General features: G+C 40.5%; 1 protein-coding gene across 2 annotated transcripts in view; it reads right to left on the reverse strand.

Moving 5' to 3' along the window:
• The window catches only part of DYNC2H1 (dynein cytoplasmic 2 heavy chain 1), a 301,460-nt gene that overhangs the window by 254,325 nt on the left and 21,618 nt on the right, over positions 1-25,517 (reverse strand). For both annotated transcript variants that reach the window (XM_021696303.1, XM_021696302.1), the window contains exons 14-31: positions 24,866-25,018; positions 24,195-24,293; positions 23,037-23,176; positions 22,730-22,958; positions 21,738-21,865; positions 17,484-17,599; positions 16,710-16,837; positions 14,695-14,844; positions 13,791-13,996; positions 12,529-12,684; positions 12,328-12,442; positions 11,609-11,779; positions 9,809-10,191; positions 8,062-8,194; positions 7,843-7,960; positions 6,238-6,350; positions 4,109-4,228; positions 1,084-1,234 (exon numbers count right to left, since the gene is read on the reverse strand). In XM_021696303.1, coding sequence (XP_021551978.1) covers positions 1,084-1,234; positions 4,109-4,228; positions 6,238-6,350; positions 7,843-7,960; positions 8,062-8,194; positions 9,809-10,191; positions 11,609-11,779; positions 12,328-12,442; positions 12,529-12,684; positions 13,791-13,996; positions 14,695-14,844; positions 16,710-16,837; positions 17,484-17,599; positions 21,738-21,865; positions 22,730-22,958; positions 23,037-23,176; positions 24,195-24,293; positions 24,866-25,018 — 2,809 coding nt within the window. The remainder of the gene's footprint in view (positions 1-1,083; positions 1,235-4,108; positions 4,229-6,237; positions 6,351-7,842; positions 7,961-8,061; positions 8,195-9,808; positions 10,192-11,608; positions 11,780-12,327; positions 12,443-12,528; positions 12,685-13,790; positions 13,997-14,694; positions 14,845-16,709; positions 16,838-17,483; positions 17,600-21,737; positions 21,866-22,729; positions 22,959-23,036; positions 23,177-24,194; positions 24,294-24,865; positions 25,019-25,517) is intronic.

The following is a 25,517-nucleotide window of genomic DNA, read 5'->3' on the forward strand; positions in this document are numbered from 1 at the left end:
CGGTCCAGGCGAGCTCCGGCGGGGAAGGCTGGCGGTCGGAGAGCAGAACGGGAGCCCAAGAAAACCAAAAAACACTGGGCGGAGCATGGAGACAGAGGGGATTGGGAAAGTGACTCTAGAAACTGGATTATGATTCCTGGGCTCACCCTCAGCTGGGCGGATCTCTTCCTTGCCATCAAACCAAAGCCTCCGAGAGCCGGCCATTAGATGGCACACACGTGAGGGCATGTGAGTAGTGCTGCAAAGACTATTTTGTTTGAATTACTGAAGTGCGGATGACGTACAAGGTGGTAACCGTCTCAGGAGCACAGCACGGTGCCTGACGATACTACACACGAGCCAACGACTTCTAAAAAAGATCTGGCATCAGAACCACAGCCCAGAGAAGGCGGGGTGGAACGTGGGGCCTGAACCCAGCACGATCAACCGCTAACAGAAACCGTCAGCATTATCCAAAGGATGCAAACAAGACCCAGACACTCATAACACAATATTCACAATGTCCGGGATACAATCCCACATCATTCCACATGCAAAGAACCAAAACAATACTTCCTTAAGGAAAGACAGTGAAGGTGAAATAAAGACACTCTCAGACGCAGGCAACTGTAGGAAGGAAATCAGAGCCAGCAACTCCATCTAAAAGAAGCGCCAAAGGAAGTTACTCCCTCGGCAGGAAAGTGAGAGTGTCAGGATGAAGGAAGGGCAACAGAAATGGTAAGCATCCAGGTAAACACAGCAGGCCGCTCTTCTCGAGTCTTTAAAACATTTGATGCTAAAGGCAGACACTGTCACGCAGTCTGAGTTTTCAGGGCACGCAGGGGTGATACACAAGACCGCAGCTACATAGAAGAGGATAAAGAAACCTGTATGGGGGGAGGTTCCTACATTTGTTTCAAGTAATAAATTACTGATTCTAAGTACAATATAAAAGTATGTATATTCTAATTCTTAAACTAAACCTCTGAAATAGGTGATGGGTTGAAAGATACAGTCAAAGACACAAGACATAAATTAAGATAGAGTAACAAGAAAAAGTTCAGATAACCCCAAAGCAGGCAGAAGACGGACCAGTTTTCATACCAGTGTTCCCTGGATCCTCCGAACTTGTATCGACGGCAGTATAGTGCTCTAGCTTAGTCACCAGCTGTGTTTCAATCTGATGAAGACTATGGTCTTTGATAGCATTTTCTACATCTTCAGTGAATTTAATCTGCTCTGCCAAACATAGTATCTAATGAATGAAGAGAAAAGTTATTTTTGAAAGGTAAATTTACTTAGAAAACTTCATCAACTGAAGGGGAGATACCTTTTCCCAGACCCCCAGCTGTGTACTGGGTCTCTAACAGAAGGTATCACCGGTCCCTGCAACACTGTCCCGGGAAAGCTCACCAAGAACTCACCTCAAGCTACTCTCCCACGGGCCTAGTGCCTGGTCCTAGAACCCACCAGGCTCCCGACTCTCCTCTTTATGAATGGCTTCTTGTCAGAAAAAGGATGCAAAGGTATCAGTGCATTCCAAAATAATCTCAGGCTACTAAAGAAGTCTAAACTTCCGAAATTCCAATTTTATCTTAAGTTCTGTCTTCATCTTTCAGTCTAATACCCATAAACAGAAACTAGCTATAGATCAAGAGACATCCTTATATTTACATAAAACATGAAATATTAACACTGCTTGAAAGACTTTCTGTAACAGAGCCAACCTAGCACGGCTACTGATAAAGCCGTTATACGTTAACTATACGTTATACATTATACTAGCCTTTGAAAACTTCTATTAAAATAGTTTAGTAGAGTTCTTAGATGAATGCAGAAAACCAATCATATAAAACGACTAAACCTACTGACCAATTACTATGGGACAGTTTTTTCTGATAGATACTTTTCAGCATCTAGAGGAATATCATCAGATGCCTCTACTTACCAGACTGACTCATTTAGTTATCTACATATACATTTTATAACTTCACACAGCAGGCTAAGCTGCCGTCTTGTTCGAACTTAAGACAATGTGTTAACATACTATCAAAAACATTATATAAATATCATTATGTAAATAGCATTAAATACCATTCTTTAGAGGAGGAGTAACTCTTTCCCGGGCAAAGCTGTCTCCCCTAATTTGCGGGACAAACTCACCAGCCTCTTTCATCAAGTGTATGAGGAAGCATTTAAGCAGATCCAAATCCGCTTTTTGAGAAAGACCTTTGCTCTTTAATCTTCATACAAAAATGTTCACTTGCTACCTCCAAACTAATACTCCTATCTGTGGATTCCCTTTCAGGCAATACTACCAAATTTCTGCATTTTAAGTGCACATTGATAATCTCAATTTTTAACAGTCTGCTATACAACTTCTGTGAGAGGCTAAGAGAAATAGTAGTCAAAATACAGTCCTGGCTACTTCTCAGGCCACACTACCATTATGGTATCTGGGCAGTCACTAATATTATTAATAACCTAAAATCCAGCACTCATTAACAGTGCTTTGCAAACGTTTACACTTTAAGCTTCAAAACAACCTGGCTCCATACGTATCATCACGCCCTCTGAACTGAGTGCCCATGAGAGTCAGTCCGAGAACACGGACAAAAGCAGGATGTGAACCAGGGCCTGTCGGATCCCTTCCACTCGGCGTGCTGTCTCCTTCCCAGATCACAACGCTCCTTCTCTACATTATTTCAGGCCCTTACAAAAAGCCTCTAGAAAGCTGAACTAGCAGTATGACTCACACCAGACACTCATGCAGGTATGCTACTCAAGCCCCATACGTAAAGGCTCTTGAGAGAAATTTTTCTTCGCACTAACTGCTAAGACACCAGAATTCTTTGTTTTGGTTGACAACAAACTATTCCTACTTTCAGTAGTTCATGTTTTTATGGAGACAGTGAACTCCTGACACTTCCTGTAGTCCCCGTTCCCAGCCAGGTGCTTGCGAGCCCTGAGGTGGGCTGCAGGCTCGGACCAGCAGCTTCCCTCCCGCGCCTACAGCCCCCCGCGCATCTCCTGACGCCGCGGTCACTCCCCCAATCAATCGCTACACAATCCTTCCTTCTGGAAATGTTTTAATACTCTGTCTTTTATTCCAAGCTCACTGGAATCCTACCTGGAAGTTGAAAGGAGCAGAGAACATTTCCAGAAGCAACAGAGGAGCTTACCCGGGACTCTGCAATGGCATGACTGTTCGCTGATGATTACCCTTAGTTTTCTCTAAGAGCTTAACAAGAACTGTTAAAACATACTTCAGTTTGTCTCGACCTACCAGAAGACGCAAATGACAGGAATGAGACAGTGGCTAAGAATCGAAAATATTCAAGTTTCCCATCTAACTTCTCAAGCTTTGAAAGAACCAACAAAAAACTTGTTCCAATAGCTACTAAATGGTTTAGTGTGGAAAGCACATAACCTTGAGCAGTGGGGTAGATTTTCCTGTGAGACATCACAGAGTATCTCCAATGCCTGCTCTTTACAGGTGCCGAGAACCGAAGCCCCTGATGTCCCGTACCTGCGGTATGAGTCTCAGCCTCGGTGAAACGAATCCTGAACAAGGCAGGATGTTTAGCACAAGTCTCAGCACTACACTGCACCACACTGGGTAAGATCGGGACCACGTCCTGTAAGATCCAGATCCGCGGCCACGCTTCAGGTCCACGACCCACCATGCAGACTAGCTCTCGGCTCCCCTGCCGACACCCCAGTTTGGCGCCATGGCCCTATTTCAGACACGCACGAACGCCCCGCTAACCTCCCACCAGCGCCAACCTCTTGGATGACTGACGGGAGACGGAGGCCCAGTGCACAGACCCTGGGCCTCTGCCTCAGTGATGCACTAACCACCTGGAACCAGGAAGCCACTGCATCGCTGAGCCCCTGGCCGGCCTGAGCGCCTCTGACCTCTGCCTGAAAGCCTCTCAATCACCACCATGCAGGTCTTCTGTCACAGTCTACAGCGGAAGGAACAAAGACTCAGAAGTTAAGCAATCTGTCAGAAACTGCTACAGAAAAGAGAGAACAAGATGATGCCAGTTGTCGGGCCCCCAGCCTCCGTGTCAGGGATCTTCCCATGAAGCCAGGCCTGCCTATCTGCCAGACACGAGCCCCTTACCTGTGAAGGGAACGAGGATGGGTCAACTGAACCTTGACAACTTCGTCCAGCAGTAACACATTCTATCAACAACTGCTTCAAAGTCTGCTTCATTTCCAAGGCTAAATCATTTAACCAGGTCTGAAAATAAAATTAAGAATAATATATACAAGGAGCTCCTGAGTGGCTCAGTCAGGTAAGCATCCAACTCTTGGTTTTGGCTCAGGTCGTGATCTCACAGCGGTGAGATTCTCTCCCTCTGCCCTTCCCGCCTGCTCATGTGCTCTCTCTCTCTCTCTCTCAAAATAAATGAATAAACCTTTCAAAAAAATAATAATATACACAAGTCATAAAACAAATATACACTCTACTGACTGACCCTATTCATTTATTTCAAGAGGCAGGATTATAATTTCTTATTGACTCTCACACTCCCAAAATGTGTCATATGACATTTAATAATTTATTAATAAAGAAATTAAATAATTTGAGGAAAACAATTTTCTTACCTCTTGGGATAATGGTTAAGTGTGAAAACTCATAAATGTACAGTTAGCTATCACTGTCATCATCTCTACAAATGACTGTAATACGAGCAAACTAACCCCTTCATTTCAACGTTCCAAGAAATCAAACTAGAGAGCCGGGCCAATAAAGCAGAGTCGCGGTGACTGGCTCACCTCAGGGCTCATGCTATCCTGTGAGCTCACATTCAGAAAGCTGCAGTGGAAGAAGGGACTGCTTTATTAGGGTGAGCTCTATTATGTGGGGAGCTAAGCTACTTCTTTAAACAAAACTAATTCTGTTTTGGGGTCAAAATAATACATTTTTCATTTTAAGATAGATAAAATAATAAAGTTAACTGGAGTTAACAGAACAACAATAACTGATAACACTAGCAATGAATATTTATTAATCATGACTCTAAAAGACTGTATATTTGCAATAAAATATAAGTGCAAAACCTACACTGCAAATAGCTTTTCATCATCACTAAACTCTAAGTTCTGGACTTCTCCAACTCTGGACCCTTTCTGGTATGCAGCAGCCTGAACTTCACTGCAGCTCAGCCGGCGCGGGGGCTCCGGCATGAGAACGACTCTGGGAGAGGCCGCACACAACCGCTCTGCTGATCACGGCTCAGCCTGCGGACTTCCTGTGCCCTCTGCTGGCAAAGCTGCTGCGGACCTACTGCTCAGACGCACGCTCCTCCTCTCTCTTCGTCTGCTGCCAACAAAACCCCAAGACGGGCAAACAACAACACAGCAACAAAACCTTTCACCTAACATAAACATGGGAGCTTCTAACAAACCTGTGCTTCCAATCACCTGACTGATGTCATCAACATTTCATCAAATGTTAAGGTCCACTCAGGAAAAGAAATTCTGCCCAACGGTAGAGACAGGTATGCGTGTGATCAGGCATGGGCCCCGGCCGCCAGCTGGAAGATAATCCTGGTCCGTGAAAGTTACAGTTCAATGTGCTGCGACCTCCTGCTGTCTAGTTTCAGCGGTATCCCTGTCGGACGTCTTTGACCATTTACTTCCAAGGATCCAGGGCCCATTAATCAATAGTTGTCCTGTGCATGCATTCGTTTTAAACTTACTTGTTCACCTAATCATCTCATATAAAATCATCTCATACAGCCATCACCTCATACAATACATTTTGGGTGTGTGAGAGTCAATAACAAATCATAATTCCACCTTCTGAAGTAAATCATCTTTTTCAAGTACCTAGTGAGTATTTAGGCTCCTAACACTATCTAGTGTACTTAAAGCCAGTCATCTCATTTAATTTTCAACAGACAGTCTTTGCAACAGACAGTAAGATGGGTAGTAAAATGGGTATTTTACAGATAAGAAAGCTGTGATTCCAAGTCACATAGCTAATAAGTTGAGGAGTTAAGATTAATATTCAGTCTTTCCGTCTCCAAAGCAAAGATTCTTTTCATAGTTACACGATGCCTTCCAAAGACTAAAAATCTGTATTTTCTTCAATATCAAATCATTCTCAACCTAACAAATAATTCTTTTAAGATACGAGATGAGTTTCCTAAAAGGCCTAAGTTTACCCTACAAATAGACTAAATTATTTTTGATACAAAGTTCATAGTTTCTTTTTATTTTCATACTTGAAGAACTACTTGCCTCTACATTATTTGATAGAAGAACTTTATTTTTAAAAGGTACAACTTCTCCCTCTAAAGATTTCATTGCAGTTATATGTTTAGATTCTTCATCGAAGCACACACTGTTAATACCTATAATATAAAAGAACAATTGAAATGTAAAAGGATTAAAGACATAATTATTAAACAAGATACATCATTACCACAGTGTATAATGTGTACCTCATATGTATTATAATGTATAGGAATTATGTCGATTCTCCTATGTAATAGAACAGTTTTTCCTAATCAAAAATTGAAAACAACCAAAATGGCCACCAATAGGTGAATGAATAAACTGTTATATTCAAATAACAGAACACTACTCAGCAATAAAAAGGAATAAAATGTAGTTGCAGGTATCTCAAAAACATGATGATGAGCAAAAAATGGCCAGACACAAATGAGCGCGTAGGAACACGTACTGATGATTCCACTAACATGATATAAGACAAAAGAGAAGAAGGAATGGGGAGGGCAAACGGGACCTCCCTTCCCCCAGATTTGTATTTTATTTTATGGTAGACAAAAATACTTCAATATACTGATATACATATACACCCAATTTTAATCTTCACAAAAACCCCATAAGTTGTTATTTCCAATTAGAGGAGGAAAGTAAACTTCAGAGAGGTAAACTGGGAGCTGGCTAATCCCGGGTAGAGGCCGAGTTTGAAAGCAAGCCTGCTGATTCCAAGAGCTCCGGCCACTGCCTCCCACAGCCCAAACCAGAGCTGCGGATGGAGCGCCCGAGGGCCTCGCGCCCAGGGCCAGGGAACATGGGTGTGGGGCACCGGGAGCTAAGACAGGAGGGCTCCACAGCCGTACAGCCTTGGTCACCTCCTCCACCGCACACTGCCGCACCAGAGCCGTCCCCAACCCTAAAGGGCACGCTGCGCTCCAACAAAACCGCACAGCAGGAAGCCCAGCACCGAGCCAGTCGGCCTGGGACCTGTCAGTGGCAGACCCCCGACCGTTAGCGAAGATGGTGACAGTGTTTTACTTCATTTGAAAAATATGGCTGTTCTCCAACAAATCGAACATTCTGAAACAACAGTCACCATTATTTTTATAGCAGACGGAGTGCATGGTCCCTGACCCGCCGACAGCAAATCAGCAGGAGGGACGCACATGGCTCTGTCACCACACTGTTCACCAGGGGACCTCGCCTCAGCCCACAGCCGGCCCCCGACGGCCCTTCCCCGCCCCAGACCTCCCCACTGGCAACGCCTTCAGAGGGCGTCCACTCGGCAATGAAGCGGCGCGTTCTCCTTCTCTCTGCAGCCAGTGCCTGACGCCTTCCCATCTTGCTGCTAGCAATGACCGGCACGCTCTGCAGACCGCAGCTTCGATGTCCCCTTCGAGACGCCCCAGGAGGACACGAACTGCTCCTCAGCCGCGGCTGTGCCAACCGCAGGAGGTGCTGTGGATCTGTCCACGCAGCAGGCTGCCTTTCCACTAAACTATAAACTCTTCTTGAGTGTGGGACACGCATTCTATTCGACAGTCTACCTCGGAGCCTAATACTACGCCTGGCAGATCCTGAAACGCAGTAACTACGTGTTGGAGACCTGTTGACTCTTACCAGCAAACAGTTTTTTGAGGTGAGACTGGATCACCGAGGGGCTAGTCGACTGGCCCAGCACCTCCAGCAGGTCATCGTCACCGAGGAAATAAAACCTGGGGAACGCGGAGCGTTTCTCCTGACACAAACACAAACAAGAACAAGAGCCTTAGCTCTTCAAATGAGTCACACAATAAAGGACTTTAAAATTTATTATAGAAGTACTTCTAAAAAACATGCCTCCAGAAACTCATTTAATGATTTCTGACATCTTTGAAGCTGATCAAGTATCGTCAGCAGAGAATTTCTGATTCCCGCGTGGGTAGTTAACGTTGTGACTCTATTGTCTTTCTTGATGTCAGCCATTATTGACCTACAGAAGAAAAAATAGTTATTTTTACCTTTATTTTAGCAGTTTCCGGCTGAAAGAGAAATACTGAGACATTTATTTTTTGCCTGCTTGGAACAAACTAGAAGTAACACTATTTTAACAGCAAAAGATCACTATGCTTCTAAGAAATAACGCTAAAAATTAAGAATAGCCCATTACTGTTTTTAAATACTTTATTTCTTCTTAAGTGAGCTTTACACCCAGTGTGGGGCTTGACCTCATGACCCCGAGATCTGGAGTCCTATGTTGCACTGACCGAGCGAGCCATGTGCTCCCCCATTACCATTTTCAACCTACCTTATTGCAAATTCTCCAATTTCATTCATTCGCTAAACACCTATTAAGCCCTATCTCGTAGAGATAATGGCCCAGTGACAGAGAAAGATATTAAATATTTTCTAAAAATATTTAAATAAAATTATGACAAACGCTAAGAAGGAAAAGTACAAAGTATTCTTAACACAGCTAATAGGACAACCCCTAACCTATGGCTTGAGAAAGTCACTGAGATGGAGATCTGCACGGTGAGTAAAAGAAAACACCGGTGAGCAGGAGGGGAGCAAAAGCGTCTCCGAAGCAAACAGAGCAGTGCAAGGGAGGCTGCAGAAGTGGACACGGAGCAGACTAGGCTTTATCCTTGGAGCAAAGGGAAAGAAAAGCAGCAATCAAACTTCCCTTGTCACAGACTACTCTGGCCGCTGGGCAAGCGGCTTAATGGAGAAGACGAGCGCAAGCCGAAGGTCGGGAGAAAGGAGAGACAGAAAAGATACGCTCCAATAGATCAAGTAGGTTAGAATCAACAAACGTGCTAACAAACGTGCATTTGGAGGTGTTTGGGGAGGTCAAATATCCATTATGTTTCCGCTCTGAGTCAAGGTACCGTGACTGAGAAAGGAATGGGAAAGATTTGGGCCAAAGGGATGAACTCGTGAATCTAGTTTTGAAGTGCTGAGGATGTTCAGTATATTGGAGCTCAGAGGAGAAAGATGGGCTCGATAAATATCCTGAGAGGCCGCAGCAGGTGGAAAAGAATGAGGGGGTGGCCATGAGCGCCCACAGAGCACACACAGAGAGAGAGAAGAACCAGAGCCTGAAACCGGGGGAGGGCCCACACCTACATGCTGAGAGAGGCCTGAGCACCAGGAACTTGAGCGGACCCAGATGACCAGAAAACCAGAGGACAGTATCCCAGAAGCCAAGGGAAGAAACTCTCCAACAAGAGATGCTCACCTCTGTAAATACTAGTCAGAGATGAAGTAAAACGAGGCATGCAAAATGCCCAGCAAATTACAACAGGAAAGGAATGGGTAACCCTAGGAAATGGCAGGTATAGATCAGTCCTGTCATCATTACCCTTGTGCTCCCATACTATTATTGCTAATATCCAGTAGAGTGGTAGGGACAGCAATCAGATCAACGTGGTTCAAGAAGTAAATGGCTGAATGAGAGCAAACAGCTCAGAGGGATCCAGCAGAGAAAGAGGTTGAAGACACAGACAACACTCGTAACATAAAGGTACTCAGCTTATGTTAAGCCCCTCGTGATATGAATGAAAAAACTGCCACGCATGTCGATGTCTTACGCTGCCGTACTTACCGAAAATCCTCATCAACTCTGTTGAAGCGTGTCTGTTCTTTCGGCAATGCTCCACGGCCAAAAATGGGTTCCAGATATACCCACTTCCTCTGAATATGGTTTAAACTCTGTAGGTATTCATCTAATTCTGCAAGTTTTCTTTCCCAAATTGACACTTTATCTTCAAATCCTTTATAATAAGGAGAATCCTTTAAGGACTGAAGAAGGCACCTGTTATCTCCAACTTGATTCACTATGTCTTTCCAGTCTTTAATTATCTTGACAGTTCGACTTTGGCTGTCTTCGTAATCAATCAAGGTAAATACTGCTCCAACTCCCCAAAGATCAAGTTCACGTAAAGCTTCTCTGATTGTAACTTCACCTTGTGCCCGACTATTTAAATCCTAATTAACACAAAATATCTATATTTATTATTTCAACATTAATTACCATAGACATAAATCATAAAACATTTCAAAAAAGATATACTTTTATTTGGTTTTTCACAATAAAGCAAGTAATAATAATAATAAGTGAATATATTTTACATGCAATCCAAGAGAACTGCTAATGTATCAAAGAGATACCAGATACTAAGTATCCAGGTTCACACAAAGTATATATAAAGTTCTACCATATACTTTTTACTTCTAAAAAGGAAAAAGAATTCAAGAATCCATCACAAAACACAAAAACAGGCTGGCTTTGGGGCGCCTGTGTGGCTCAGTAGGCTACATGACCAACTCCTGATATCAGCTCAGGTCATAATCTCAGGGTTGTGGGATCGAGCCCCAAATTAGGGTCTGTACTGGGCATGGAGTCTGTTTAAGATTCTCTGTCTCTCTCTCCCTCTGCTCCCTCCCCATCTCTGAAAAAAAAAAAAAATAGTCTGGCATGTTTAAAACTTTGCAGACCTCAGAAATTTTATTGTAATTTAATTTTAAGTTCTGATACGCCTAAAGTGATTAATAACCATCTTCTACAGAAGTCATGCTTTATAACCTCACAATTATCTAAATAGGCTCCAAGATTATGAACACACACAAAGGTACATATCTTAAGTACGAAATATGACAATCTGACATCAAGAGTACTTTTCTTTTTGGGGCGCCTGGGTGACTCAGTCGGTTAAGCATCTGACTCTTGGTTTCAGCTCAGGTCGAGACATCAGGGTTGTGAGATCGAGCCCCATGTGGTCGGGCTCCTCGCTCAGTGGGGTGTCTGCTTGAGATTCTCTCCCTCTGCCTCTGCCCCTCCCCCCCGTGTGTGCATATGGTCGCTCTCTCTCACATAAATAAATAAATAAATAAAATCTTTAAAAGAGAGCGAATTCTTTCATTTTTACACTGAATGGGCAAAACGCAACACAGAAAGTAAAATGTTAAAACTGAGAGCTGTGCAAGTTTTACTTTTACCTGAGACCTTTTCTAAACCTGATTAGCAAATTGGTTCTTGGTTTAGCTCTCTGGATTTTGGCTTCTCTTCGCTTTTATTTACAATATATCCCATGATTTTAAATATATTTTTATGTAAAATGATTTGTATTTGTTTGTTTTTTTTAATTAAAGCTGACTCCCTTAAACCAAGACATTTCTTGATTTCATATTTTTTCTCTCTCTCAAGGAAGGGGTTTATGATGCTTCTATACCCCCACACATATTCAGAGGCATTACGAAAGAAAAAATAATGGAATAGGGGAATACGGTCACTATACTAAGAGGAAAAAAATTTAACTTGCTGTTTTATTTAAATAAAATACAAAGCAAAACCATATGTTAACAAAGGTCATATCTATGAGATATTTATAAAAGTGAATCCTACTTTAAGGTCTGAAGCTTTGGCAACAATCGTATCAGCTACTCTGAGGAGATCACCAAACAGTAACTTCTCCAGGCAAGTCCCCCGAGGAAGACCAAGTAGACGAAAAAGGTCAAGCCAGTGATCTGGAGATAGATGCTCTCCTCTCACATATTTCAAAATAGGTATCACAGTCTGTTAAAAAAACATATGTACACACATGAACATATATTATCAAAATGCAAATTGTTATCCCCTTTTATGATTAGCTATAAAAATTTTAATTACTGTTATTTTATTTAATAATCTAGAAATCAAATTCTCAAACAGAATTGCACATTAATTTATTATTTAATAATAATTTAATAATTATTAGTTAATTTTATTAAACATTGCTGTGGATACATGCAAATATCCCTTTGTAGCTTGATGTATTTTAAAACATGACCTAAAATATTTCTATTTTTATTATTTAGGATACGACCTATATCCTAAATATGCTAAATGACCCATAACCTAAATTGCAGTAGGAGGTATAACACTTCAATTTATGGAAAGCATAAATTTGTTAGTTAAAACTTTTCAAAAGCGTAGGAGAAATACCAGTAATTTCTAGGGTTTATTCTATCCTTCCTGTTTTCTTCATGTGATGGCATCACTAACACCAGAAACTGACTCCCAGCCCCCTCGGCTGCTTAACGACCCCAAGATGACTCTCGCGCAGCAGGAGCACAAGGTCTTACTTTGTATCTGTCGACTTCTGACTGCAACTTCACGGTCATGGCCGAATGTTCTTCCACTTTCCGTAACCTGTCGTGCCAAGTCATCAAGAACTCCTCCAACAGATACGTCTTAGTCCTGGAAAACACCAGGACACCTTAAAATGCACATCCCCCAACACACCACCAAGTTATAAGAATCTAAACAGTGCTTATGAGCCACACCGAAACGTAATCCAGTCTTCGCTGGCCATTTCCTGAAGCCCCCGCTGAAACTCTTCATAAAGCGCCCAAATCTGTGCACAGCTCTCAATGTCCTTGGAGATGCTATACGCCAAGGACAAGTTGGGCTCTTCTAGTCCAAAATGATGGCAATCATCACTATAGAAACAAAGAGTGAAATATCGTTAGATTTTTAAAAAACTGTTACATCTCACTGTTACCGAACTGCATTCCCTGTGTGTTCATGCATGTGCGCACACCTGCGTATCTGACAGGCAGTGGGGGACTGCATGAGAATTTTACTGTAACTACTTAAGTATAACCTCTTTTAAATTCATAAATGTGCGTTATTCTAAAGGAGTCAAAGTGGAGCTGGTAACACATATATTTATGTACATCATATACATCATAAAAATAGAAATATTCAGAATTATTTATATTCATGGATTAACTGAGAAGAGATGAATATTAATATCCAAGAGTTAGATTTTGGAATATAAGATACCCTTTTAGATAAAAGGTATAATGCCATTTAGTCAGTGTGGTACTAAACCCTCCACTCGCCCATGAAGACAATTATCTTATGGATGCATTTGCGTAAACAGAGACGAAACCTAAAACAACATTTAAACTTAATACCTTGTGGGCGCCTGGGTGGCTCAGTCGGTGAAGCGTCTGCCTTCGGCTCAGGTCATGATCCCAGAGTCCTGGGATCGAGCCCTGAGTCGGGATCCCTGCTCGGGAGTGAGTCTGCTTCTCCCTCTATCCACCCCCACAACCCCCACCACTCCTGTATGCTCTCTCTCTCTCAAATAAATAAAATCTTTAAAATAAAATAAACTTAATATCTTGTATTATTGTAACACAAAACAATTTTTTTCTTGTAATTGTCTTGTTATTTTGCTAGGTTCATTTTTTTTTCTCAGAGTCTCTGAAAGCAATCTGCCATTAATTTTATATATCCCATTTTTAAATACAACGAAAGCACAGAGAGCAAGTATTCTGACTCCCTAATTTAACTTTTAAGTCAATTTAGTTTTCTGTTCTACTTCTAGGCCTAAACGGAAATTTGCTTTTTTTTTTCCTCTCCTGACAGAGCCCAGCCACGACTCCTAATAAGAAAGCAACAGCATGAGCCCTTCTTAATTCTGTCTTTAAAACTACAGAATTTTACATTAAGATAAACAGATGTAAGAATGCTACTGGCTTAACATATGCAAATATGAATCAAAATGATTACTGTCAATTTTAAAGAAAAAACATACACCAGCTTTTTCCTTACGACTTCAAGATCATCAAACTCAATTTTTTTCTCTTTTATTGATTTGGCACTTGTATCAAGAGCATTCTGCTGGCCAGTTTCAATAATATCATCACCAGGCTTTAGTTGGTCCCAACGAGCTTTAAATTTTTCCAATTCTTGATAATAGATCTGAAGACGTGACTTCACATTTCCTTTCATTACTTCAATCTATAAGAGTCAAGAGTTTATATAATTCAGTTCAGAGTAAAACCTCACTTCCCTTTCATATTTTATTTCTAACATTTTCTATTTACAGGTGAATAAACACCAATACCAATTTTTCAAAAGATTGTTTTCAATTATTGATTTTAAGTACAATAAAATTTTGATTTCAAAATCAGACCATAAATTAGACCACAAATATTCAGCAATAAGAGATATACTGCAAGCATCATCATTAAAAAATCATTCATGTTATTAGCAGCTTCCACCACAACTCTCAACAAAGTTGATGTGATAAAGATTTGGCCGGTCACGAGAGTTGTCCCACACGAGCATACAGCTGCTTAATCAAGGGGGTGTGTCCCGGTCACCCACGCCAAAGAGTAATAAGTTCAGTCAACGGGACGTGAGTATAAGAGATGTGTATGACTACCAGGTTGTCCCTTAGAAGACACCATACGTAGTAGGCAAACAAATTCGCTCCTAAGAAAAACTGAAAATAACATGGCATACATTCTTTGTACGGCAGGAAGCGAATCAACTATGTGAAGTGGTTTACTACACAGAAGTACTGAGGAGGCCAATTTCATCAGCAATATAAAATTCTTATCTACCTGAACTGTAACAGAATAAAAATAAGCAAGAGATCTTAAGTGAGAAAAAATCAAGTTTCCATTTTAAGAAAATGACTAAAAGGTTCTTACCTGATCTTTTATCATAAGTTGGTGACTTTCCATCATCAACTCAAATTTATCCCACTTAGCTTTCAGATTGCTAATTGTTTCCAAACCTCCACCTGCCACAGTTCTTAAAAGTCTGTTTTTATCTTCAGCTTCTTGGAATAAGGGCAAAATCTAAAGGTTGAAGAAACAACACGTAAAAAAACAAACTATTTTATCAAATTTCTTAAGGTTCATTTATTCTTACTTGTTCTGTGACTAGCTTTTTTAAAATCAAGATTTCTGCTCTGAAATGGTTTGTTAAATTCCTGGATATGAAGCTCCTAATACTAACTTATTATTATATATGCAAACCCAGCTAAGGCCGTCTAACATGAGCATGAAAAAGGATCATAAAGGTGCTCTACAGACCGAACGACACCATGAATCAGTAAGGACAATGCTACAGTGATATTCAAGGCAAAGTTCTTACTATACCAGTTCTACTCATAAGAAAATGCTAAAAGGGCTTCTAAAAGAACTAAGATCAGGGATTATCTAAAAGCAGAAATAAACTACATTATTCTACTCAACAGAGAGAAAAAGTCATGAAGAAGATCCTTAAGAAAAGGACAACTGAAAACATGGAACCGAGCCATTCTGCACTAGGACACTCGGTAGAAGAGAAAGAAGAAAAGTAAGGCTCTAATTTCCCCCATGTGAACAGGACTTAGATGGGCCTGAAAAGACAGGACGACAGTCTCCTAGTCAGCCTGCCCCCACTCCTCCTCCATCCAATCTGCCCGGCAAGAGAGAGACATCAAAACACAATTCTGTAACATCCTGCTGCTTAGAGCCCAGCAAAGACTCCCCAGCATCGACAGGATCAGCCCTGAGGTCCTGACATGGCTCACGTGCCAGAGATCTTGTCTAGTTCTTCCTGCCTCACGCGGTGCCCTAGCATGTGACATCCATGTCTTTTCTCCTCGTTTCTGTGTCTTCCCTCCCACTTCACCCTCAGTCTCCTCTGCACCTCCTCTTACGCTTCAACTCTAAATTTTGGGATGTTCTACCCTGCTCCCACAGCCTCCCTTGTCTGCTATCAACCACATGGTCCAGTCCACCCCATGGCTTCGCATTTCAGGCATACAAAGATGGCATTCAAGTTTTCATCTCTAGTCTTTATTCTACGTTCCATATTCCTCATTCAACTTCCATCTCATATCTCAATCCCCACCACCTCCAAAATCCCAACATCTTCCTCTTCCAGTCATTGCCATTCGCAGTAAATGATACCAGTAGCTTCCCAGCTGCTCAAGCCAAACTTCTAGGAGACACACTCATTCCTCCTTCTCTAACCCTCCCTCTGTGTTACACCGTGAAGGTATATTATTTCACTCACCTCTGAACTATCTTTATAATTTCAAGTCTATCACACAGGAGGGACACATAAAAGTTTGTTTCCTGACTTGAATGATTTCTCTTCCTTCTTCTAAACAGTTAAAATCACCCATAATATCATCACTCTATATGTGAGTGTGAATGTGCATTGTGTGTGTGTGTATGCGTGGGTGGGTGTGTGTGTGGGTGGGTGTGGGTGTGGGTGTGGGTGTGTGTGTAGTCCTAAATTCAGCTCTAACCTCACACTCCAGCATCCTAAAGTTACAACCCTGGAAGTAACAGCATGAATTATTTAAGGGAAGTCTGATTCTAACACGGCACATCATAAAACAGACTGTGAGTACTCCTGAAGACAGTAATAAATAGGACTGTCACTGTCTCACCGCACCAACGCACCACCAAGAGTCCAATCATGAGCTGACCAACTGGACCAGATAATACGGACTCTCTTACAATACTGAAATCATATGATATTTCTAAATAGTCACATAATATTACCTAATTGAAACATCTCAACAATGAATCATGGAACACTACATCAAAAACTAATGATGTAATATATGGTGATTAACATGACATAATAAAATAAAACTAAAAAAAAAAAAAAACATCTCCAGTACAGTACAAATAAACTGATAACTTTACTTTGCAATCCTCACCTCTGGTTTCCGCTCTTGTAGCTTACTATACTGTAAATTTGCATTGCCGATCTCCTCCACAGACTGGGGCATAACTGTTAAAACTTCCATAGCCTCAGTAACAAACGTATCAATTTCATGTAGGTGAGCTGAGTAAGTGACATTGAAACAGAATGTTATTATCACCAAAAATATTCCACTGCATCATTTTAAAATCAAAGAGTGTTAGAAGTCATCACTACATAGCATACATTAAATCTTAAATTTTTATTTGCTCATACAACGAAATTTTAAAATACAGAATAAGCAAAGAAATTTCTCGTCATGGATGTTTAGCTGCTTCACATTATACCTCAAAATTTTGAGGAAGTTAAAATGTACTCATTATTAGTAAATTTTGCTCAAAATTGGTAACTTTTCCAGTCTTTTAGATAATTTGTTAACACGTCTCAGTTTAATGGAAAAAGAAACAATGTGGGATTTTGGAAAACAGTAGTAACTTGACAGAAGGACTACATTCTAGCAGAATTACCTACCTTTCTCAGTAACATATACAACAAACTGATACTTGCTCATATGGCAAATAGTAAAAGTGCCTTCCATTTTTAGACCTCTTAAGAGTTGGATATGGACTTTCCTACTTTATTAAAATTATCATTTTAAGAACACTTCATTTCGTAATACTTTCTAGGTTGGTTGATTTTAATCATCGCTGGGATTTACATTTCTAATTATCAAAGTATATGCCTTTATGTATAAAATTAAGTTAAAATAAAAATTAAAGAGTATCTTTACCCTGGATGGACTTCTTCAAAGAAAGAACAAGCGTATCAAATAACTTCTGGATGAGATCATCAATCACAGTCTTCACAGGGTTACAATTAATATTTAAACAATCTACCTTGACCACACTGAAAAATGCCAATGGACATACTTTGACATGAAAAAGACTTATTAGAGGAAAAGAGTCTTGTTATAACGATTTTATCACACATTTCAAAATGTAAATCAGAAAGTATTATTGTGATCTTTAAGCACATTTAGATTTCATTTAGTAAAAATGCTTTCCACATACTATTACGAAGTTTTCATTAAACAATCATTTTGTTATAATAGTTTTTTAGAGTCTCACATGAATATATTTAAATATTTACAAGCCCTTTATTTGTCACAGTGTGTAATGTACTTATTTGAATATAACATGAATTCACTATTCTGCAAATACAAACAATAATGATAAGGGAAAGAAAACAAAGACAGAAGGGGAATATAGATTATTAAGGCACTAAGACAATAGAACAGTAAGATATCATTTAATACCGATCAAATTAACAAAAATGTAATGAATTGTTAATTCATATCTTCAATTGTGTGGGGAAACAGAACTCTCAGAACTGCTGGTCAGAGTATAAAACCATGCACTTTTGTGAGGAGCAATTTACCCTTATATCAAGTAATTTTAAAATAGGCATATTCTTTGTCTTATTAACTTCACCTTTAGAATTTATCCTAAGGAAATTTCCAGGGCATATTCCAAGAAATATACACAAGTATCTTCTTCAAAGCATCAATTATAATAGTGAAAAATTAGAAACAAGTTAAATACAAAAATGCCTAGATTATTATATATCCATACAATTAAAAATCAAGTTTTTTGAGGACTAGGTAATAACAAGACAAAATACTGAAGATTAGTGTTAAATAACAAGATACAGTAAAACCCAAATTTTTTATGTACTAATATATCTAAAACATCAAATATTCAGAGCAATTTCTATATTTTAAAAAATTTATAAAGCAAATGTACTGTTTTAATGATTGGGAAAAAAAGAACGCTAACTGTCTGCATGGTATCCTTCATGCAAACTGTAATGTTCTACGTAAAGAGAAGTTGAACCAGACTTGTTCATCTGAGGAAATTTCATATTTATCTTAAACTATGCAAAGTTAAGAGAAGGCTGGAAATTATGTCACAAAGATTACTTAGAAAGCTTCTCATCCTTTTTGAAGCACAGAGCCAGGTGACACTTCAGACAGCAAATTACATGAGCTAAATACTCACTTCTATTATAAAAACATAATTTTCCCTTAAAGCTTTATTTATTCTCTATCACCCACTAACTGCAAAGGTTTAAACTTCAGGTCTTCACCAGCAAAACAGAAGAGCCAATTTGCTTAATACATGAAATTGTATATAATTATTGAAACGGTGACACATAAAATGTCAAGATTTCTAATACCTGATAAGAGATGATTTTAATAAACCTGAGAAATTAATTATATCATAGTTTGCTAATGAATTAACATCAAGTGGTCTGAGTGCAGCAGAGTTGTACTCACGGACTACAGAATCCCATGGACAGACTGAATTCACCTTTCACTTGAAAATACTGGTAACATGAAAATGAGGGTCCCTTCAGCCATAGACAGGATGGCATGGCCCTAGACAGCCTAGCCCAAAACCATATCCTTCCTATTGCATCCGAAATACAACATGACAATATCACTTTTCTAATCTCATAGCATATTTCTAAGAAGTCCCCATGAAATACTATCTGTGTGTGTGTAAATGCATATTTGAGCTTACATGAACTCATGTTAATTTATTAGCAAGAAATAGCAAACTGGAAAAGGGAATGCAGGACAGGCATTCTTTTTGTTTTATTTAGCTTTGGCGGGCAGACTAGGAAAGCTGTCTACACTGAAGGACAGACAAATTGTACTGAAAAAGGCAGAGGTCTGTGAGCAGGCAAACAGAATGAGCAAGCCTGGATTCAGAGAGTACCCAACAGGGAAGAGAACCTCAAACACAAACATTACAATCCAGTATTAATAGCATGTCATTCTCTAAATCATCTCAGCTCAAGCTCACAAGTCATTTGTCCCTTCTCTATTCCTCATCCCTCATCTTCCCCAGAGATAAGACCTCATAATACCTCAAGGTATTTAACAATATTTCATACTATTTCCTCCTCCCCATTTTGAGTACCAACAACTTTCTTCAATTAATTATTGCGGTCTTCTGGGTAATGACAGACTAACCTCTCGTCCTCCATGATCTATTTCTTCCACCATACAACTCATAAGTTCCAGATTAACATCCCTAATGTACAAATACTGACACAGTTCTGCCTAGAAATCTTCAATAGCTAACCACTCTAATATGAAGAAAATCCAAATTCCTTATCTTAGCAAGGAAAACTCTCCCAAATCTGTTCCTTAATTACCCCTTTCCAGGAACATCCCCTCTAGCTCCTAATAAAACATTTATTCATCAAATTCTCAATTAACCAAATTCTTATTTTCAGCATATAAATCCCTCTCCTGGAAATCTCTGCTTGAACCTTCAATTTTCACTTCTAGCTGTCAAAATTCTAGTTAAAGGGGCGCCTGGGTGGCTCAGTTGGTTAAGCAGCTGCCTTCGGCTCAGGTCATGATCCCGGGGTCCTGGGATCGAGCCCCGCATCGGGCTACTTGCTCTGCGGGAAGCCTGCTTCTCCCTCTCCCACTCCCCCTGCTTGCGTTCCCTTTTTTTTTTTTTAAAGATTTTATTTATTTATTTGACAGAGAGAAAGACAGCGAGAGCAGGAACACAAGCAGGGGGAGTGGGAGAGGGAGAAGCAGGCTTCCCGCTGAGCAGGGAGTCCGATACAGGGCTCGATCCCAGGACCCCGGGATCATGACCTGAGCCGAAGGCAGACGCTTAACGACTGAGCCACCCAGTCGCCTTGCGTTCCCTCTCTTGCTGTGTCTCTGTCAGATAAATAAATAAAATCTTAAAAAAAAAAAAAAAATTCTAGTTCAAGGATTTCTATCTTAAGGAAACTTTCCCAAATTTTGCCCCCAACTGGATGGGATGTCATCATCCTGTACATCTCCACAGTCTTCAGTTCAATCTCTAAAATGGATTGAACAGGGGCGCCTAGGTGGCTCAGTCGTTAAGCGTCTGCCATTGGCTCAGGTCATAATCCCAGGGTCCTGGGATCGAGCCCCGCATCGGGCTCCCTGCTCCACGGGAAGCCTGCTTCTCCCTCTCCCTCTCCCCCTGCTTGTGTTCCCTGTCTCGCTGTCTCTGTCAAATAAATAAAATCTTTTAAAAAAATAAAAAAATAAAATGGATTGAACAGATTATTCCACCTGGTATTAATAATAACAATTAACAGTAACTAACATTAACTGAGAACTTCATCTGTACAAAATATTAATTTTGTATGCAAATTACTCACTGAATTCTCAAAACCTTTTAGGATAAATACTACAGTTGTAACTATGCTAAAGCTGAGGACACTGAGGTTCACAGGCTCTCAATGGCTGTCCAGCTCCTGGAGCTGGTACAAGCCATCTCACTCCAGAGCCCACTCCCTTAACCCCCGTGTGGACGTACTCAGTCATGTCTCCGTGCACTACCAGAGAGTAAGCAACTTGAGGTTCTCGGTCTAGCGTATAAAGCAACTTTATATTCCCACAGGACAAGGTTTGCATATTACAAATGCTCACCAAATATTTAATAAAAGAGTGAGCAAATGAATTAGTAAAAGTGGTGTTATCCTTTATAGGTACTATACGCACAATTAAACAGGCCTCTCACAGAGCTTACTGCAGAGAGTGGTTCCAGGGATGTGAATTTCAGACAGTGATGGGGGAGCTACCTTCTTGAGCAGCTGGGTAGGACGTGCCCCGCAGAGGGCCTCCTGCACAGTTAAGGGCAACACCCAGATGCAGCACCGTGCTGGGGGACTGCCAGGGCGTTCCGAAAGGAAGCAGAGCAACACCAAACCAGAGTCAGATGTGGGAGCTACATGCCGAGTCTGCGTACAAGCCTCTCCCCCAGTCTACCCTATCCAGCTAGGTCCCAGCCAGCAGAACCTCTAGAAAAAAACTTTCTTTAGTCTCAGCAACATCCTACTCTGATGATACTCAAGTGTCATAGCTGAGCTTTAAAGGAGGTAAGAAGGTGACCAGACTTCGACACCACCAAGGGAGGAGTACCCTTCCCATCTCGTAGTGGAAACTGTTACGGTACATAAATACAACTCTAACTTCCAATACCTTGGAAGTCGCTCTACTTCTTTCCCTTTTATTTTCAGTGCTTTAAAATTTCTCTCCCAATCATGGACGGTAGAAAGATGCTTTTCCACTAGAGCTTCCATATCAACTTGCCCAATTACAATCCATTCCTATTTAAAGAATGAAAAACATTATTAGTAAAGAAACTGTACTGATATATTAACATTTAAAAGCTTAGGGTCCAACTACTAACACTGATAAAAAGGGACAAATGTAAGGTATTCATGTAAATTTCAACTTAAGTATGCAAATAAAGGCGTTACTGCAGAGCCTAAAGAATGAACAGAGGAAAAAAACTATTTAATATAAAAAAGTACTGGGATCATAAAGCTTTTCTTAAGAGATCACAAAAACCCTTTTCTTAAGATTCTCTTCTCAAATTTGATGTATACACAGACTCACTTTGGCAAAGCCAACACTCCAAATCTGAAAGTATCCAGATCCAGTCAATTCTAGAAACCTAAACTATAGAAGAAGCATCACGAAGGCAGTTAAGAAACTGGTTGAATTCTCAGTCATCCGTCTCGGGAGCAACACAAACGGTGAATGGGCAAGGAATGCAGCTGGGGAGTATCTCTGGAGGGCTGGTAGGATTCACTCAAACAAAAGTCAAAAGTTACATCATCTTAATGACATTGCTTCACTCGAAGCTTTGCTCTCGATCCAAAGCAAGAAGAAAAGGATATATTTTCCTAGGAGGAATTAAAATTGACATGACAGAATCCTGTCCCATTCCATGTTGATGCAACACCTAGTTTCTCAATTTGCAAATAGTCAAAGACAAAAAGAATCTTAGTATAACTTTTTTCTCATCTGTGGTATAAACGTAGGTTGTATAAGAATCCTCAACTCTGACTCTCTGCCTTGCCGTATTTTATATTACGACACACAAGATAAACGTAGATTGCACATTTAATACTGATTCAATCAACCAGATGAAATGTTACAATAACAGAAAATTACATGTTCCATACCTTATGTTGTTGTAAAACAGCTGATAATCTCCTAAACAGATCTTCAGCTTTGCTGAAAATAGTCAAAAATCCACTTGCATTTCTATCAATCATAACAGAAAAAATAGACTCATCGCCGGCCTCACCCACTCCCTTAAACTGATTGGGAATGCCGATGAACCTCTTCATTTCTCTGTAATATTTAGCCCGGATTTCTTCAAAAGGAGGCCTGAACTGTAACCGTCCCTGTCTAAAAACAAGTAAATAACTTTGAAGTAGAGGTATCAGAACACCGCAGACCGCAAACGAACCCGGGCCTCGCCCTTACTTGTAGGTCAGGTCCACGCGGATCTCGGGCAGGTGCTCGCTGAGAGCCTCCAGGCCCACCTGGTACTGATGCTCCAGAGCTTTGTACAGCTGGTGGTTCAGGTGCTGCCTCCACGCAATCATGTCACTCGCCTGGAACCCCTGACATGGTTTAGCCACAGCTTTTACTTAAAAACCAGGTAGTAGAAGGCAGTTTCCATTTAAAGTTTATATCACAAAATAAAATTATAAGCAAAAACCCAACCAAACCCCTCATTCTCAACGTCTTCCAGCACGCAACTTCGTGGCTGCTACGCGTGGTGCGGCAGTTCACGGAGTCAGACGTGGACGTCTCTAGGCTCCTCAATACTACACTAAAGCTCCGCAAAACTGGACACATTGACTTAATGCCAAATGGATTTTACATGGGGACTGTATTTTATGATGCTAAAAAAAATACAGTAACAGAAGCTGGCTTATTTTATGAACTTCTTGGTCCTCTTGCTAAAATTCCCATCAAGTACAGCTCTTCTCTTCCCTTTCCACTTCCTAAATACTCCATTGCACATTTTTAAGAAAATGATAAATTTAAAATATGAGGATGCTCAGGACAGTTTACACACTCTTTTGCCTCCATATAACCATAAATATCTTGATTCTAATACTTTAATTTTTGTTTTTTCTTCAAGATCTGAGAACTGAGAGATGCATGTACTTATGCGGGACACCAAACTCATACTCAGCTAGGATCCCACTACCACCCACCACGCAGCGGGCTCTGTGCTAACCACTCTCATACACATCATCTCATATCAAGATGTGCAAAGAACTGAAATTTAACCCAAAAAAATGGAAAACATACTTAAAGAGCTATTTCAATTATTAGGCTTCTGCCTAAACTCAGCTTTGTGTTCTATGGATGTCACGATCACCTAAAAGCAAACTAAGGAATGATAAAATTTAAGCACCAAGTCAGAGAAAATACAGAGTCTGAACTGAGAAATTTGACATTTCATAAGACAAATGAAAACTTCTTTATCTATTGCCAATTTGTGGTCTTTGCATGTAATTCAGTAGAATTCTAAATTAGGAATTCATTAAAGTTTTTTCATCAATTTACAGATTCACATTCTGAAAAGGTGATACTCGAAGTGTAGACACCAAGTAAAGCATACTTCACCTGAGCTTCTACACTGGCTAAGCCAGTTCTCAATTCTTGTAATCCATCTTTCCAACGCTGTTGCTGCCGAAGCAGATCAATATTCATAAGAACTACCACCTGTCAAAAATTAAAGCATAATAGTCTCATAGTATCCCTGGAAGAAGAGTAACTTTTCAGTGGAAAAACCTGACAGACAGCACCTTAACCAAGTGATCAAGTTAGCTCAACCTATAATAAGACATACGAAGACCTGACTGGCACCCTGACAAAGACAAAACAGCAACACCGTAAGATTTCTGTCAAAACTGCATCACCCCAATCTGATGAGAAAACATGGAGAGGCAGTCCACAAACAACTACAATATCAAGGTCATGAAACAAAGGAAAGCCTGAGGAGGAGGGGCCTGCAGAGTGTCTGGGACTCAATGCAAGGCAGGATCCTGAAAAGGACATGGGCGAGGAAGCTGGAAAATTCAAAGCCATCCTTCCCAGTTTTGATAAACGCACTACGGTGATACAAGTTGCTAACAACAGAGGAGTCGAAGGGTAAGTGTGAACTCCGTACTATTTCTGCAACTTTAAATCTGTTAGGTAATTAGACTTAAAATAAAAAGTATTTAAGATCATATCCCAATTATCACTTAAATAATACTAGTCATAGCCTATGCAACACTATAAATAAGACATACCTTCTCACAAAACGTAGTGTGCCATTTTCTCAGTTTTCTATTTTCGGTGGCAAGTCGCTGAGCAGCATTTTGGAGTTTTTGGATGTAGCCTTCTAATTCTTTAGGATTATCCCAAGTAATCTGTGACTTTCCCCCACTTCCTGCTTTTGAATTCTAAAGTACAACAAACATCATTTAGCATTTAAATGCATTTCTCATTTCCTAAAGATGCAACAGACATCTTAAGTCCAGTTATCCCTAACACTGATCTGCAATGAAAAAGCATATAGTAATTTTTCCTTTTTATAAATGGTAAGGCAGTCTAGCAAAATTGAATAGCCCCATCCTTTCCAAGTTCTCCTCTTAGAGTGAAACAACCCTAGATGACACCACACACACACACACACACACACAGGAGCCGAAGGAGACAGACAACCTGGAGGCCTGGGGAACTGAGCAAACACAGCCACACGCTTCCTTACTGTCTCCCAAATATGCAGGACGGGCCAGAGGACAAGCCTCCACCCTGGAGCTACCTCCAGGAATGAACACACACACACAGCTACAGAAGAAGCCTGTTCCCTCTAGCCAATGGACTAGGAAAACAGTGGCCTAACAAAAGAAAACCTTTTTAGCAAACCCGCCCTACTGTGGCCAAACATGGATAGAAAAA

This window comes from Neomonachus schauinslandi, chromosome 11, assembly GCF_002201575.2.
Source record: "Neomonachus schauinslandi chromosome 11, ASM220157v2, whole genome shotgun sequence".
Taxonomy (NCBI): Eukaryota; Metazoa; Chordata; class Mammalia; order Carnivora; family Phocidae; genus Neomonachus; species Neomonachus schauinslandi.